Source organism: Podarcis filfolensis, assembly GCF_964270895.1.
Source record: "Podarcis filfolensis genome assembly, chromosome: 1".
In the NCBI taxonomy this organism is placed as follows: Eukaryota; Metazoa; Chordata; class Lepidosauria; order Squamata; family Lacertidae; genus Podarcis; species Podarcis filfolensis.
This window is the reverse complement of record NC_139604.1, coordinates 91,427,487-91,445,957: the sequence shown is the minus strand read 5'-3', so window position 1 is coordinate 91,445,957 and position 18,471 is coordinate 91,427,487. Positions and strand designations below refer to the sequence as shown.

General features: G+C 41.0%; 1 protein-coding gene across 1 annotated transcript in view; it reads left to right on the top strand.

Annotated features, from left to right (window-relative positions):
* Nucleotides 1-18,249, top strand: part of HEATR4 (HEAT repeat containing 4) — a 45,926-nt gene extending 27,677 nt beyond the window's left edge. Inside the window, exons 12-19 of the mRNA XM_083606409.1 lie at nucleotides 3,006-3,075; nucleotides 5,568-5,757; nucleotides 7,962-8,040; nucleotides 9,138-9,309; nucleotides 10,622-10,683; nucleotides 14,213-14,429; nucleotides 17,945-18,155; nucleotides 18,206-18,249. Coding sequence (XP_083462535.1) covers nucleotides 3,006-3,075; nucleotides 5,568-5,757; nucleotides 7,962-8,040; nucleotides 9,138-9,309; nucleotides 10,622-10,683; nucleotides 14,213-14,407 — 768 coding nt within the window. The 3' untranslated portion in view covers nucleotides 14,408-14,429; nucleotides 17,945-18,155; nucleotides 18,206-18,249. The remainder of the gene's footprint in view (nucleotides 1-3,005; nucleotides 3,076-5,567; nucleotides 5,758-7,961; nucleotides 8,041-9,137; nucleotides 9,310-10,621; nucleotides 10,684-14,212; nucleotides 14,430-17,944; nucleotides 18,156-18,205) is intronic.
* The last annotated feature ends 222 nt before the right edge of the window (nucleotides 18,250-18,471 follow it).

Here is an 18,471-nt window from a genome sequence, read left to right as displayed (position 1 = left end):
TAGAGACTGAAAAGACTCAGCTTAAGAACTACCGCCCTATATCGTTACTTAATGTGGATTACAAAATTTTTGCTGACATTTTGGCCAAGAAATTGAAAAAAGTATTGATGGAAGAGATTCATAAAGATCAAGCGGGCTTTCTCCCGGGAAGACATTTGTCTGATAATTTGAGGAACATAATTGATATCCTGGAAAAACTAGAAGTGAATATAAACACTAAAGCAGTTCTGATATTTGTGGACGTGGATAAAGCTTTTGACAACATCTCTTGGAGTTTTATGAAAAAGAACCTACAGGGGATGGGGATAGGCCAAGGTTTTGAAAATGGTATAGGTGCAATATACTCTGAACAAAAGGCTAAATTAATTGTAAATAATGTGGTGACGGAAGAATTTAAGATAGAAAAAGGGACACGACAGGGGTGCCCAATCTCCCCATTGCTTTTTATATCGGTCCTGGAGGTTTTGCTGAATATGATTAGAAGGGACCGGTTGGTTAAAGGTATACAGGTCGGAGCCAAACAGTACAAATTGAGAGCATTTGCAGATGACTTAGTATTGACGTTACAGGAGCCAGAATCTAGTACCAAAAGGGTTTTAGAACTAATTCAAGAATTTGGTCAAGTGGCAGGATTCAAACTGAACAAGTTAAAAACTAAGGTTTTAGAGAAAAATTTAACACCGATTGAAAGAGAGAGGTTTCAGAATGAGACAGGTCTGACTGTGGTTAAGAAAGTGAAATACTTGGGGATTAACATGACAGCAAAAAATGGGAACTTATTTAAAGATAATTATGAAAAATGTTGGACGGAAGTGAAAAAAGACTTAGAAATTTGGTAAAATTTGAAGCTTTCCTTGTTGGGCCGAATTGCAGCTATAAAGATGAATGTATTGCCTAGAATGCTGTTTTTGTTTCAAACACTGCAAATTGTGGACAAGATGGACTGTTTCAAGAAGTGGCAGAAAGATATCTCTAGATTTGTCTGGCAGGGCAAGAAGCCCAGAATAAAATTCAAGATATTAACTGATGCAAAGGAAGGGGGTGGATTTGCCCTGCCAGACTTTAAACTTTACTATGAATCAGCAGCATTCTGCTGGTTGAAAGACTGGCTGCTTCTTGAGAACACAGATATTTTGGATTTTGAAGGTTTTAACAATGTCTTTGGGTGGCATGCATATTTGTGATACGACAAGGTTAAAGCACATAAAGCATTTAAAAACCATATTGTCAGGAAAGCATTGTTCAATGTTTGGATAAGATATAAGGATTTATTGGAAAATAAAACCCCAAGTGGCTGTCACCAATGGAAGCAAAAGCCCAGAAAAAGCTCAATATGGAGGCCAAATGGCCGAAATATTGGGAAATTTTGGAACAAGAGGGAGATAGACTAAAACTGCAGAGTTTTGAGAAACTAAAAAACAAAGTGCGAGATTGGCTTCATTATTATCAGATAATAGAGGCATATAATTTGGACAAGAAAATTGGCTTCCAGGTGGAAAAATCAAAATTAGAAACAGAACTGTTAGAACCCAAAACTAAGATTTTGTCAAAGATGTATAACTTGCTGTTGAAATGGAACACTCAGGATGAAACGGTGAAATCTGCTATGATTAAATGGGCACAAGATGTTGGACATAACATTATGTTTGCTGACTGGGAACAGTTGTGGACCACAGGTATGAAATTTACGGCATGTAATGCCTTAAGAGAGAATATTATGAAGATGATATACAGGTGGTACATGACCCCAGTCAAGCTTGCAAAAATCTATCATTTGCCCGATAATAAATGTTGGAAATGTAAAGAAACTGAAGGTACATTCTTTCACCTTTGGTGGACGTGCCCAAGAATTAAGGCTTTCTGGGGAATGATCTATAATGAAATGAAAAAGGTATTTAAATATACCTTCCTGAAGAAACCAGAGGCCTTCCTTCTGGGCATTGTCGGCCAATTGGTGCCAAAGAAGGACAGAACTTTTTTTATGTACGCTACAACAGCAGCAAGAATACTCATTGCAAAGTATTGGAAGACACAAGATCTACCCACTTTGGAAGAATGGCAGACGAAGGTGATGGACTATATGGGATTGGCAGAAATGACTGGCAGAATCCGAGACCAGGGAGAAGAGTCGGTGGAAGAAGATTGGAAGAAATTCAAAGACTATCTACAGAAATATTGTAAAATTAATGAATGTTAGAATGATGTTGGATAGAAATTAAGTGGTTTCCAGCTGTAATGCTTTAAGAGAATATGAAAAAAGGGTTATAAATAGGTAAAAACTTAATGGTAAGAATTTGCTGAACCAACAATTTGAAGTGGAATACAAAAAAGGGAGGTATGAGGAGGTCTGGGAAACAAGCTAAAGGAAAATAAGCAATGGAAAATCTGTGTGTTTTTAACTATTTTTATTTTGTATTTTTGTTATTTTTATTTTTTTATTTTTATTGTAATACTTTAAAAATCTTAATAAATATCTTATTTTTAAAAAAAAGAAAGTTAAAGGAATGTGATGAATAATAATAATGATTATAATTTGTATATCGCCCATCCAACTGGGTTGCCGTGGCCTCCAGCAGATAAAAAAAACACAATAAAACATTAAATATTAAAAACTTCCCTATAAATATTCCCTATAAAATATTAAAAACTTCACCTTCCGATGGGGTGAATGAAAGCAGAAATGTGCTATTGTGTTTCTCTCCTTCATTATTATGAGGCTTGGACCGGAAAATAAAATACTGCACATAATGGAAACGTGGCTTTTTCAAGACAATGGAATTGAATGAGCTACCTGTCTGCCCTGCAAAAATGTTACAATACACAAGTGATGGGCGATGTTTGGCTTGGTGGGTTCCTCATCGTGCCTATCTGCTGCCTTTATATTACCGTCTGGAATTCCCTATTGGGGCAGTCTTGTAATTTATTTGGTGTGAACCATCCCGTTTAAAACAAAATGCAAACTACGTTCTTGCAACTAATACCTTTCTTCTTGTTGCTGTTCTTAGGTGCTCAGGTGCCTTTTTAAGATAATGCAAACTGACCCTCTCTGGAAAATCAAGACTCTAGCTATCAAAGGTATTGTAAAGGCTAGGATCCTATCATTGCCTTCTCATGTGCAGAACCAACCTGTAAAAAGTATGGGGGATGTTCAAGTTCCACTAAAAATGCTGATCTTCATTTGTGGATGTTTTAATCATCAGGACTGAAGCAGCCCCAAGACTAGTGATAATCCTACGCTGGCATTTACATAGCATATTTAAAGCATTTAGCACTTTATATTGTCTCATATTGTTTCCAGAGAAGTAGCTGTCTCTGCTGCAACAAGAACAAGAAAGAGTTCTGTGGCCTTTTATGGACTATCACATTATTATGGTATCAGCTTCCACAGACTAAAATCCAGTTTGTCACCAGTTATCTTTGTAACAGCCCTGTAGGATAAGTGTATTGTATTGATCTTTATTACGGCCATTGGCCCATCACACGACAGTTTCCCATACCAACATAATGTACTTAAACCTCCAAATTTAAAACCGCCAAAAACTTACAAACAGCAGACAAGAACCAAAGCAAAATAAAAAACAAAGGACCAACATCATACATTACAATAAATTTGTAACATAAATATCGCCCTCTGCTTATAAATTAGTAAAAGACATCCATGGTGATATCATCTAAATACAACCTAAAACATAGATCATAGTTTAAAGGGATTATCCGAGCTGCACAGGAGTCCGTTTCTCTTCTTTAGGGATAGGACGCTGATCAAGAATCTGGCGACCATGAGTGATCTTAGGGGGTCATCATCATTTAATAGATATCTCCGTTTGGCTTCATTCGTATCATCGGCAATTCCCTTTAGATATTGAGCGAGAAACTTGCTCCTGGCCGATGAGTGAAGAGCACAGTCAAGAATTATGTGATGCAACGATTCCGGTGCCCCACAATTACAATCACATAAGAGCGATATCTGTCCATTGGAGAATCTATTTCTCAGCACGTTCGATGGGAAGGTGTTGAATCTTGCCTTTACAAAGGCATATCTATGAGCCGAAGAAGTCAAGGAATTCAAATAGTTTGGGAGCCTTAAGAGGGGTAATAAACCAAGGTTTAGAGGTGAGCAGGTACCATTGCCCAAGATCATTTTCTGCTGCAAGTCCATCTCCTCTAGTTTACAGGTTACTGTTCTTTTAGCTGGAACTATATCCTGCTCTAGTAATTTGGATGGGGAGATTCCCATTGTAGGATAAGTGAATATTTTAATCTCTCATGCTACAGATATATGTCTGATGCTGAGAGCAAAGCCTCTTGCCGAAGCCTCTTGAGAGAACTCTAAGTGATTTCAACCAGAGACTTCTTGGTACACTCTCTTGGGGCCAAGCTGGATATGCTATTAATTGCAACCTTGCATTGAATATGTACACTTTAAAAACTGCAAATTAAAGCTGGAAGGGAAGGGATATGATGATCAGAATCACAACAAGTCATGGTTGGCGAGTGAAACCATTTCCTCCCCTGTTGTGATCCTGAGGGAAATCCCTCCTCTGAAGCTAATATTTGCACTGGGAGGAAATGCCTCCTGCTAGTATCAATTGGGGATTTCCTCTCAACGCAAATAGTGCAGCAACAGGGAACCTTGGACCCAGCAGCCAAATGTGGCTTGCCAAGCATCTCTGTCTAATCCTTGGGACTCTCCCCAGAGCATAACCTCTCCCAACCACATTGTCTCTTCCTGGGCCAGTCCCTGCACTGGCCTTCCTTCCCACTCCCCTTGAATGTTTTCACTTGGCTATAAAGTGTTCTTGACCTCTGATAGTGACTCTTGATTGAGAAGAGTGTCTGTAGAAAATAGTGTACTATATAAAGGTGCCATTTACATTCATTTATCTACCCACTTTTGCCTCTGTCCTGCCCAACACTGGTACGTGCCCCCTGGAAGATTGCTATTAAAAAAGGCTTCCCACCTCTGAAATAACACATTCAGGCAAAGGATTTTCCTCAGAACCGCAGCAAAGGAGGAAAGGTTTAATTATCAGCCCCAGAGGCAGCTGCTGTTTGCGTGCCAAAATAACTAGCCATATTTAACATCCTATCTGATACTGCAACAGCTAGCATACTTATTTAGTGAGCAGATACAATGAACTTTTTACATGCCTCAAAAGTGTTTTCCTGCTGCTGAAATTTCACATTAAAAGAGTCAGCGTTAGAGATCCTGCTTTCTAATTTAACACTTTGCCAAAAACGGTATGTCCAGGAGCACAATCCTGGACTGTCATTGAGTTAATAAGTCAACAGTGGCTTGATTTCCAAAAAAAGATGAGTAAGATCAGCAATAATACCTGCATCTACCAAAGATGATTTGGGTATAATCTGTTTTGTGCTGCAAGGAAGGTTGAAGCACAAAAGAGATTCCCACCATAAGGCAATTCCTTCCTTCCACTTCAGGGAGAAAGGGTAACATTTTGTTTCAGAGTGTAGGATGTAGAACTTTAGGTGATGGGGGCGCTTGGATCATTGCCTCATCTTCTTGGCATAAATGTTGAAATGAACACTCTTTTCTTTTCTGTCAGCTCTGGGTCAGATAGGAGAGGCAAGTCCTTACCTGAAAGAACTTCTCCTCTGGGCCCTTCATTATGAAGAAGATCCTGGGGTGCGAAGGGAAGCCTGTCGTAGTCTCATCACCCTCAAGATGAAGGATGAAACAGTTCGGGCTACTTTGCTGGAGAGAATGATTATGGAGCCAAATGAGATGGTCAAAGAGTAAGTCCCTTGTTTCCTAAATGGAGAAAAACTTATGCATTTAGAAAACCACTTCCTTCTCCTGGGTTCTTCTTGGCAGATGTGTAATACCTTTACAGTGGTACCTCAGGTTACATACGCTTCAGGCTACATACGCTTCAGGTTACATACTCCCCTAACCCAGAAATAGTGCTTCAGGTTAAGAACTTTGCTTCAGGATGAGAACAGAAATCATGCTCCGGCGGCGCAGCAGCAGCAGGAGGCCCCATTTGTTAAAGTGGTGCTTCAGGTTAAGAACAGTTTCAGGTTAAGTACGGACCTCCGGAACGAATTAAGTACTTAACCCGAGGTACCACTGTACTTCTTCAGGATAATATTCCTGTGGAACACATTTACAGCTTCTGGGAATGAACTTTGTGCTTGGGGGAGGGGGAAAAGAAAGCTGAAGTCTTGAAACTAAGTTCTGTTTCTCACTGTGCGCTCCCACCACCACCCATTTGGTGAGCGTAAGGCCAGCGGGTTATGTGAATAGATCTCCTCCACTTAAGAGTGGCCCCTGAGTGAGTCAGGATTTCCCCCTTACATGGAAGAACTACACTTATAAGTTGGTCCCCTTCTCTCACACACCAAACATGTAGCTAGGGGGTCAGGGCCTGTATGATCTGGCAACCCCATCGTGAGTTAGTGTTTAGCCTTTGCTTGTAAATCTGTTTCTTTCCTTACAGGTATTCCAATGAGCACCTCTCAGATTAACACTAGAGTGGCTTCAGAATTAGCAGTCCAGAATAAGCTCTAGCTGTTCTTAAGTAACACAAACAGAATAAGCTTTGAGGGCATATTTGCAGGGTATGATACAAGGCCTTGCAGATTTTTACCTTGTTCATAAACACCCCATGACTATCTAACTTTGTATCCCCCAACCCACTTGTGCACATTTTGAGGGCATGTGGAAGGCTTCAGGGAGGAGTCTGATGTGAAGTTCTGCTGCAGAAGTCTGTTTCACTTGTGCACAGACAGCACTGGATACAACTCATATTCTAGACCATTCAAAAGTATGCAAACAGAGTTTTAAGAAACAGTAAAGCCTACTTTCAAGATTAACTTGAGAACTGGAGTTGTGGCTTCCAAGTGCCTTAGATGGGACTGAAACTTTGACTGTAAATATAAACATTACTTCTGAGAAGTACTATGCTTAAACCTGATCCATTCCTCACCCCACTCCCCTCTTCTACGTAGTCATGTGCTCCTTCCAAGACTCAACCAGCACCTGTTTTTTTAGTAGTTTATCATTTTTACCACCTACCCTAATAACCTTCTCCCATGAACTGCTGCACAGGCCAAGCAGATCACAGGGTGGTACAGAAGAATGCAGTGTAATGTTACAATTGGTGGCCTTTGCCAGCATGTCTGGACCAAGTGCCACTCCAGGTCTGTGGTACCAATACCCATCTCTTCCCCAACCTGCCTCATACTCATGGCAAAGACAGATTTTAGTGTCTCTTACACCCACTTCCCCTTGTATTGCATCACAAGGATTTCAGAGGGTGAGGCAGACATATGGAGACAAGTAGAAGCATGAACCAGCTTCATATAAACCCAAAGCACCCGTAGGGGAGGCCTTCTCTAGCTATACACTGGTACCTCGGTCTACGAACGGTCCTGTTAACGAACACTTCGGACAACGATCTCCGCAAAACCAGAAGTAGGAGTTCTGGTTAGCGGACTTTGCCCTGGAAGCCGAACGGAAGCCGAACACCGGCAGCAGGAGGCCTCATTAGGGAAAGTGCGCACCTCAGTTTAAGAATGCTTTTGTCTAAGAATGGACCTCTGGAACAGATTGTTTGCAACCCGAGCACTGTGCACTGCTGCAGGGGCAGAAGGATCTACTTACACTGTTGCAGATATCTCACAGAATAAGGTGCTAGCTGTATGCACATAGGAAATATAGACTGAGAGAAGTTATTGTATTGTATTTATTATGTTTTATTATGATGTTTTTGTATCGGATCAGATTATTGTAAGGTCTGTGTTCTTTGGTGTATCTTTTGTTGCTGTAAACTGCCTTGTGAATAGTAATATTCTATAGTAATATAGAAAGTGAAATGAAAAAATGAAAATAGAAGATGGCTAGTGTACTGATTTGACAGAACTCCTTCCTCTGGCAGGCTTTCATCTGAGATCTCTGAAGCATGTAAATAACACACCGTCCATTGTTTCCAATTTAGAGAAGTGAGCCGTGCTGTGAAGATTTTCAATTTTGAACAGGAAGAGGAACATGAAACGATTCAGATGATCAAGAATAAGGTGGGAGAAAACTGCAATTAGCAGAAAGACCTAGATTCTTTTTTTGTAGGAGTAACAAATTCAGAAATATATTATGAATACTCCCCCTGTCCAAGGATGTTAAATTATAGCTGATTGGGGGGGGACCTGCTCCCCTCCCCCTAAAATCAGACTTTTTGCAATAAGCAATGGAGGAAGTCTAAACCTGAGAGATAGCACTTGTGAGATACCACTTGCTTTGACACATCCTCTTATCTCCCTAAACACAGATCAAAATGAACATTAATTAAAACAGCCACTATCATCTAATCTTGCTGCAGACCGATCAGGACAAATGCTCAATAAATAGGTCATCTGGAAGTGCCCTTACTTTCACATAAAATCTTCATGTTCATTCTGGAGGTGGCATGGTTCTGTGAAAACTGGACCACATGGCTTCTTGCACTTAGATCTAGCAGCTTATAGAGCAATTAGCTGTAATGCCCCTTTTTGTCCCTCTACCCTTCTAGGAGGGCTAGTGTGTTAGTTTCAGCTCTAGTCTTACATCCTGGAGGTTAAGGAAACTAGGAATCTTACTGAAGAGTTAAGCTCTGGCTTGTTAGGGCACACAGTCTTAATGCAACTGTCTAGGCTCTCTGAAGCCCAGTCATACCATTACTAATTCTTCACATCACAACTGGCTCCTACCAGCCCCTGAAAAAGAAGTGGAGGCAATGTATGTCAATATATAAACCAGAAGGAATTGTGGAAAGCAGACACAGACATCAGTTATGAAAGTGAAAAACATTTAGCAGTCCTACTCTCCAAATACAGATCTGCCCCACTCTGTCCCTATTTAGGTAAGAGCATCTTGTTTCGATCTGGTCAACTAAAATTAAGTTCTGCTGAATGGAGCACCTAGTGACAAGTGATCTACCCTTCTTCAAGGGCTGGTGCATTAGTTTCACCTTTAGTCTTACATCCCCAAGACTACAGAATTTTAACCTTTGGGCTACTGATTGTTGTATTTTTGGTTTTAGTATATTGGATTTGGTTTGTTTTCATTGTGCACCACCTGGACAAGTTTTTACATGACAAGTGGCACGTAATTTTAACAAAAATAACTATTTCTGACGCAGGTTGCCACATTAAGCCAAAAAGACTTGGTAATTGAGAAAGTGCTCAAAATTAAGGAGATAACAAAGAACACGTGGCAGGAAGCCCACCGCATCTATCGAGAGAAGGGAGACGTCTTTGCGTACAGTTCAATAAGGGACATCTTCCTTGATGTTGTTCAAGATATTTTCACTGGTAAATCAGGGTGGTGGGGAAAGCAGTTTGGTAGAATGCTCATTTGCTTTTGCGTATTTATTTATTTATTTGTTTTTTCAGAAAGGGTGCTCGGCACAAACTTTAAAGTAAGGGTGGGGAACTGGATCTGGCTGGCAGGCTGATTCCAGTACTGGTTCACCATCCAGAGACCACTCTTGGGAGGGGCAGTCCACACAGTTGTCAAGTCATGTGACATATGATGTAGGGCAATTCCACATCAAAGGAAGAATCAGGAGCATTCTCATTTTAGTCGAAGGCATGGATACAAGGATTCCTGACAAAGGTGAGGCTTGTATTCTGCAATGCATTTAAATTCAGGTCTGGATGCAAACCTCATTTTTGGGAAGAGTTTACTAAATTGTACATTTTTTTTGTTCCTGCAACTTGCTCTAGGGCTTTATGATGAAGGATGGGTAATAACATTTCACAGAAAGTAAAGTGTAGCTGTAGGAGTAGGTCCTATAGATACGAAGTTGTCCACATAAGTGTATGAGGAATTGAAATTTGTCCATTTTGCTAAGGCTGCTTTGATCAGCTTTTTAAAAAACCCAGTGTTGATGTACTCATTGTGTTAAAATACTGCTTTCAATTGACAGCTTTGCGTCTATGTGTCATGTTGAAATGCTTATCTACACCAAAACAAAAAAGCATTCACTATCCCTGGTACGTTTTGTTTTGCTTTACAGAAATAAGTGTTCCATATTCAAACAGCTTAGGATCCTGCACCTGTAAAATATGTAGGATTAGCTTCAATGAATTTATAGAAATGTTGTGTAATTAAACTGTCACCTAGTCATATTTCTGTGTGCACACAGATCTATGGCTACCAGTTGTATTAGATACAGTCACTGTATATTTTAATTTCTAATCAAACACACAATTTAAACATCCCTGTTAGAAATATTGTATTTATTATATTTAAATATTGGATGATCTTATTTTGCCAGAGGAAAAGAAACTTATTTACACTTCTGCAAACTTCATTGAAATGAAGGTCTTCATCACCCTTAATTTGATCTACGAATAAAAAAGAGCTGGCTTACAAATTAACAGCGTTGTTCTGGGTAGCCAATTTGATGGCATCCAAATGTCACTAGAGTACACCCATCATTCCTGGGCATTAGTTATGCCAGGTGGGGCAGAAGGGAGATGGTGCTTAGCAACATCTGGAAGGTGTCATGTTGGCTGAGTCTGGACCAGATGTACTATATACACAATTCTGCATTTTAATAGGCAGATAGCATCAATCTGTTTGTAGTTAAACTAACAGGTATTTTCTTTTCCTATTCAGAAAGCTTTCAATGTCCAAGCAGGAAGTTCTCAGAGGTTTGGATTGCTATCTTAAATATCCTAGTAAGTACAATAGAAGAGTATTCTTCCAACTCATTTATTTTGATCATATTTAACATGTTATACAGGCAACAGAGGGTTCTTAGTAATCAACAATCCCTTCTCAAATAAGACTGTGGCGAAGACAATTTTTTCATCCAGCGTAGCACAAGGAAGGTCTTCCACACTGACATACTTTGGGTAGGAAGAAAGCAAAAATTCAATAGCATCTGTATGCTCAGGCTCTATTTCACAGTATTTGAGCTCCTCCTTGTGGTACACCCTTGAATTTTCTGCAGTATAATACAGCAATGTGGCATCTCCTTCATTGCACAATCTGACAATTCCATACTGAAGCAGCCGTACCTGTGTCTTTTTCTTCAACTGGACATCAAGATTTTGGACATTTCCATTTCCCCACCGTGCTGGATGTCCATACACACTCAATGCCTTTTCGCTCTCAGTCAGCACTGGCGGGAGGCAGTCATGAAGAAAAGCCTTGGCTTTTTGATCCACAGCAGCATCAACTGGTGCAAAATCTATTAGTTTGGTTATTAGTGTTCTGATCTTTTGCATAAAGGCATCTCGGCGAGGATCAACAACATCCGAATTCAGGACTCCCATGTATTCCAGGTAGTCTGTGGGTAGCCCACGGCGATAGTCCACATCCTCTTCAATGGCCATCTGCAGTGCTGCAGGAAGGAGCTTTTCTAACAGGTCTCCCCAGGAGTGTCGCTGGTATGAGGATACTGTTATATGGAGTGAATGTGCATCTGGGAGACAGTCGCCTTGGTGGATAAACCCGCGGGGGAAATAGAGCAGGTCTCCAGCTTCTAATACAGTCTCCAGAATGGGTTCTCCAATCTCCTCCTGGCTAAAGTTGCCACTCGAAAACTGAGGCAACACCTCCGCCTCTTTCCTCGGGCTGTAAACCCGCCAGTGCTTCTTTCCTTCCAGCTGGATCACAAAGGCTTCAATGTCGTCATAGTGAGGAGCAAAGCCCTGCGTACCAGCAGGGGTCAAGTAAGTGTTTGCTCCCACCATGCTGTTGAACTGCTCCTGCAAGATGGAGAGGAACTGCCAGAGGGTGAAAGAAAAAGCCTGGGGGTTTAGCATCCTGAGGGAACAGCCATTCCTGTAGAAATCCCACACCACAGCCGGCAGCGCCCTGCCCTCCGGATTGTGCGTCTCCCTCTTCCCATCTTCGTAGCTGGTCACGTCCAAGTTGACGCCGAACCGAACATCGCTGTCACGCAAGATGGCATCAAACTCTGCTGTAGAGAAGAGGCCCTGGTAATAACCTGGATTGTGCCTCTGGAGCAAGAGGGGTTTCTTCTCCCAGTACCGGTCAAAGAAGTGACGAGGCGAAGTGGGAGCGATGAGCCACTCGAAGAGTTTGGCGGCTCGCTGCCGGCTATGCTGAACTTGCCCCAGCTCTTGGAGAAGGTGCTGGAGTGGGCAGCCCATAAAAGGACGCTGGGGGGAAGGCGCCTTCTTCTTATGGGGTGCTGGAGCAGGGCTTTCTCCGCTTGCCAGGCCGCGCTCACGCTTGGAGGACGCCGCCGCCGCCGCATCCCTGGAGTTCGCATTCATTCTCCGTCTCTTCGCAAATTTCACGGCCGCATTCGGCACGGGGCAAGCATCCCTGGGCGGATCCCCGTTGGCGGCCCCTAGTGCCTCCGCGCAGTCCTCGGCGGCCACCGCCCTCTTAGAGGGCCGCTTCTTGGCCTTGCGGCGCCTCAGCGAGACGGACAGCCCGTGCCTCGGGCGCGGCGGCAGCTCCCGGTCCCCGAGTTGCACGGCGGAGCGGTAGGCCGAGAGCGCGGACACACGTGGCGGGCGAAGCAGCTCCATGCCGGGGCCCGGGATGGGGAAGCGCCGGCCAACACGTGCCGACGGCTTCCGGCTTAGGAGCGAGGCTTTTCGACCTCTCCTTCCGGTGCCGCTTCTTACCTAGCTCCGCCCTCGGATTCCCGCGCTGCCAACGAGCGACGGGTCAGAGAGAGTCGGTGAGAGAGAGTGCCGCTCTAGCCCTAGTGGGCTTTTCCGGTCTAAAACGGAAGTTAGGCCCTTGTTCTCTAACAAGTATCTAGGATATCATAGAGATACGAAGGGATAGAACGATCCCATTTTACGTTCTAAGGTAAATCATGTTATTGTTATTCTTATATTTATCCTCTGCCTTTGACTCTTACAGGGACTCAGGACAACTTGCCCATAAAATAAGAACACCTAAAAGCATAGGGGGAAAACAATCGTTAAAAACAAATGAACATTAATAGAATTAAAAATCTAAAAGCTCTATTAAAAACATAACATACAATCGCAATAAAGCAGCAGGACACCACTGGATCCAATGATGTATCATCACACACGCACACCAGATTTGAAATTTAGGCTGTGCGCGACTCTTAACTTTTTGCAAAGATACCACGGTAGAGCAGGTTGCTACTCCTGCATCGTAAATCAGATTACGATTTGGACCCCTGACAGTTAAGGCCAGCCGCAGACGACTCTCGGGTTGCGGCGCTCATCTCGCTTTATAGGCCGAGGCTTGGGAGTAATTATTTTGAATTCAAGCTACCTTACTTCCGGGCAAACACCCATAGGCTGGAGCTCACCTCAGCATGCCTTACTCTTGAGTAACTATGTTTAGCGCATTAGGTCGGAATTCTAAAGCCATATTTATTTACTTGGAGGTAAATCCTATTAGTCAAAAGAGGTTCAGTTTGGGCTTCAAGCCACATAATTGTGTCAAGATGCTGCTTTGCCATATTAACTAATCATATCCAGTACAGCCAGATTTAACATAGATAATGGCAATGACATAAAAGTAACTACAGCTGCCCAACAAATAATAAATACTAATGCTATTTAAAATGTATCCAGTGAAATATCTACAGCAAAATTATTTAATTATATGATAATAGCAGAATAAACAGTCACTCTTATATGAAAGAGTAATTCCCATAGGTGTTTTTGAGGTTTCCCTAGATTGCAGACACAGACCTCAGAAGGACAGGCACTTACCAACAAATAATTTAAGCCACTATAAATACATTTTAGCTATGTGCACTTATTTAGAAGTAAATCCTGTGTTTGTAAGCATGCACAGGATTGCTGCCTAAATCAACTTGTGCAGTTTGAGCTATTCAAATGCAAGTAGCTCAGTTTGTGACTTTTACTGGAATCCTAAACATGTTTACTAAAGTACAGTAAGTCCTTTAGGGGCAAGTAGGACATGCCAAGTATCATGTTGCGCAGCCTTTTGCATTTAGAGGGTTAGGAGAAATCAATTGAAAGTTTGTTTTTCATGTAATGTGAATTGCATTGCCAATTTGTGCATATTACTGATACTGATTTTAAAAACAGCAATATTAGATGTTATTATATATGTATACATTACATAATATGTGTGAAAATTGACAGCAAATATTAAAAATGAACAAGTTATGCCTTTCTCTGGTTTAATTATTATTTGCAAAGAAAGAGATAAGATGAATCTGTATATGGCTTTGCAAAGTCAAATCTTATTTTGCTACTTGTATTTCAGCCTTGGTTGGGAATCCCTCCAACCCCATGGACACAAAGAGCCTTCTTAGAAGCACTGAAAATACGCAATGCTGAGAAGGCAGAATGTGCCAAGAAACCAAAAGCACCCACAGAGAAGCGGAAAAAATCCAGGGTCAAGAAAACAAAAACAAAAAAACCTGCTCAGAGTCCATTTACTAGTCAGCCACTCAGCTGACTCTTCTACTGTGGGAAACAAGGTACAAAAGTCATGTACAGAAAATAGCTTTTCAGATACTTGGAAGCAGAATAATCATAATACAGTTGTTAATTGGTGTATGTGTTCCACCATGGTCTCTAGTCAAACCAGCTCTGCAGGATTTTGAATCATTGAGCTTACTTCTGCATCTAGTTTCAGCTCTCTCAGGGTGTATTTCCAGCATTGCTGGTATTGCCACACATCTATTACATTACTGGTAATACTTCTGCATTAGATGGGTACCTATTATGGGATAGTGGCCATGCAAAGCAATGACCACTCTTAGCTTCACTAAGGAGCTGGGTTTTTTTTTTTTAAAAAAACCAACCTAAAGTTTTATAGTGTATTTATTGCATGAACTACAGCACATGTCCACATGTGCTCATGTAGCCCTTTAGAAATAAAAATAAATGGGCAAAGCTACCACACCCTATGTGTAATGCCCACATTTTTCCTTTTTAAAAGGAGAGAAGGGCAGAAGTTGCTAGCAACTTGGGTTCAGTTTTACCACTATGTTCACTGAGTGTTTACCAGGCTTCCTGTTTCCTGCATACTAGTGGGAGTTTCCCCTCAGTTTAATTCTATTTGCATAATTACTAAGTTTTTCATGCTGGATGAGAGGTACAGCCATACCTCATGTTATGTTTGCTTCCTGTTACGTTCTTTCAGGTTACGTCCCGCGGCAACCTGGAAGTACCAGAAAGGATTACTTCCTGGTTTTGCTGCTCGCGCATGCACAGAAGTGCTAAATTGCGCTTCGCGCATGCGCACAAGCGCCAAATCACACCGCGCACCTGCGCAGATACGGTGCTTCAGCTTGTGCTCTTTTCATGTTGCGAACGGGCCTCTGGAATGGATCCTGTTCACAACCAGAGGTACCACTGTACTTAAGCCTGTAATTCTAAGCACACTTTTACAAAGAGAATTATTGGAAATTGCAGTCAAACATAACTAGTGAGCATAGAGCTAGTGGCAAGTATAGGGTTATTTACTGCATGAAGGGATTTAGGAAAATAGAGCTGTGTCCCTAGACTCAGCTAGTTCACTTCACCTCTCCTCTGGAGAGCGAGGAAGTGAGGCTTTCTACCCAATATTTTGCCTGTGTCCTCCTTGCAACTGCATGGAGCAATGCATGTACCAGACCTTTGAATCTGTAAGTAAAGCATTTAAAACTTACTTAGCAGTGTGGTCTGTTCTTTGCAAAAGAGGCAGAAAGAGTGGGAGCATTGTAAATGAGATAAGAGGGATCAAACAACCTATATTCCTAATGCTACACTGCTGCTTGACTTTTGTGCTTTAAACTCTCTTGGGGCTTTCTGTGTGCTTTTTGAATCTAGGCACCCAGCTGATTCTTTTGTTGTTCACCCGCACATGTGGATCCACAGGGATTCATATATTTAATTCCCCAGCAAGAATAAGGCCCATTGATTTCAATGAAGCTCACATCTGAGTACAAATGCTTAGGGATGTGCTGTAAGTCACTTCCAGTGCTTCATTGAAATGCAGTCCATCTACATTTAAAGCCCCACGGCAATTATTAGTCTTAAGGTGCATTTTCAGTTTCACGTTTCAGAAATGACATGGACTAAATTGACCCATATTGCAACCCACCATGAAAATAGAAGGAAGACATAATAGGTTCAATCATATACAATACTGATGTTTCTTTTATGAGGTGAATGATCCAATATGAACAAGAGCCAGTGAATGTGCAGGGAGATAAATAATATGCTGCACTTTCTGTTAGCAGTGAGGGAAGAACTACATTCAAATGGGGTCAGAAGAATTTATTTGAGTCAGTCTAGATTTCAGGTCTGTTTCATATGTACTTTCATTAGAAAAGAGTACAAATACTTACTTCTGCCTGCTCTGAATTGTCTAGCTCAGAGTAAACCCATTGAAAGTAAATATCGTCGTACCTTGGATCCTGAACGCCTTGCAAGTTGAACGTTTTGGCTCCCAAATGCTGCAAACCCGGAAGCGAGTGTTCCAGTTTGCAAATGTTCTTTGGAACCTGAACATCTGATGCAGGTTCCAATTGGCTGCAGGAGCTTCCTGCAGCCAATTGGAAGCCGCGACTTGGTTTCCGAACGTTTTGGAAGTTGAACAGACTTCCAGAATGGACTCCGTTCGACTTTCGAGGTACAACTGTAACTTATTTCAGTGGGTCTAATCTGAACATGACCAACATTGGTTATCACCCTTAGTATCAGTTTTAGATTAAAATACATACACATAAATATGAATAACATATTTCTGTACAATATTCCTGTTTGTATTGTTGGAATCAGGGCTTCATGGATTTATTTTTTGTATAGTGATGTAACCTGAACCATTCTTTACTTAAGACCATGAAATTGTTGTCATTGTTGATTCAAATATCAACTATGCCAGCTTTAGAACTAAATACATAGTTTTAAAAAACTATTTTGGCCTGAAAAACAGGATATTAGGGTAATAGAAAAACCAGGGTAATAGAAACTTTATTGTCCACCTTGGACACTTTATTGGATGATCACACATGCAGTCAGAGTGATATTTTCTGCATAGCATCTCATTTCAAAAACAAAGGTGACCTTGGAGGAGCTTACTGGTCAATCCTATGCAGAGTAGGTATGGCGTTTGGTTAAAATAAGTTTAGGCATGCTGAACAATGTAAAATCAGGGTGGACAGCATTCATCACTGCCCCTAAAAAAGGAATTGTTATTAAAATTTCTATACTGCCCTTCAGCCGAGGGTCACACGGTGGGTTACAATATAAAAACACAAAAATGCATAACATAGTAACAAATGAAACAATACCCCCCACATTATTGCTTATTAAATTACAAGGGATCATATTATTGTAAACCATGCTGGGAGTCTCTTCCAGCTTAAAAATGGTAAAAATATTTTAACTAACTAAATCCCTTTCTACCTTTCCTGCAGAAATTCTTAACTGTCACTTCAGTTCTTCCTGTCTTTTCATGTGACCCATTTTCACATTAGTCATGGGTATTAAGAAAATGATTTCTAGAGTATGGTCCTGTTGTCAAGCTAGATTTATTGTTTTACATCACACTGTGTGCTTTTATGGCTCTTGATAGATACTATCAAGTGGTAGAAATCCCATAAATAAAATAAAAACGGTGGATTCATATTATCAGTTTTCCTGCAGTGAAGTGATTTTTCCCTGTTTCTTTTTTTCTTGCAAAGAGACTTTATAGTGCATAGAACTACCTAAGATGAAAAACAAACAAACTGTAGTATGAAACCAGTTTTGGCATCACCGGGTACAGCTGAATAAGCTCAGCTAAACAACACTATTAAGCCTAAGAAAACGAAGCATCAGGAATATACTATTAGCATCGTATAGGAGACTTGGCAGTTTTAGAGAGTGTGTCTGCAGTGTTCAGTGGCGTTTATTCACTGCCAACAATAAGGTCTGGCACAAGTGTTTTGCCTTAAGTCTCTAGAAACCTTGCTATCGCTCCGTTCATATATCCTAAGCATCACACTGTTTATTTTGTCTCCAGATGCAGAGGGACATTACTGTACATCTCTGTCATTCTCAAATACTTCGGGACCTTCATCTGATTAACTAGCAGAAGTGCACTCTTGAAGAAAGTTAATGGATCAGAGGGATGGCTAGACAAAGTTACAACAAATGTATATTTGTTAATGGACTTCTATGCTTTTTTAAGTTGTAGTAATTTATTGGCTTTGATTTTTTACACCTGTGCAACAGTAAATTAATTAAATTAAACTAAACTAAAAGTTAATTTTAAAATTTTTAGAAGTTAATTAATTCAATTAAATTAAAAGTTAAAATGAAAGCAAATATTTTTGTGTACCATGGTTCCCTGCCTTCACCCTTCCATTACTCCCCTTCTTGAATGAATAATCTGCACAAGTGTGAGTGTTACTGAATGGGATTATCAGAACAACATCAGATGAATGCAGCGGTTAGGTAATAATATTGTTGCATGCCACCCCAGTCTCCAAGCAGTTCAAGATTCCAGGGGTTCCAGGTGCTTGCCCAGGATTCGGTTTCCTTGAAATG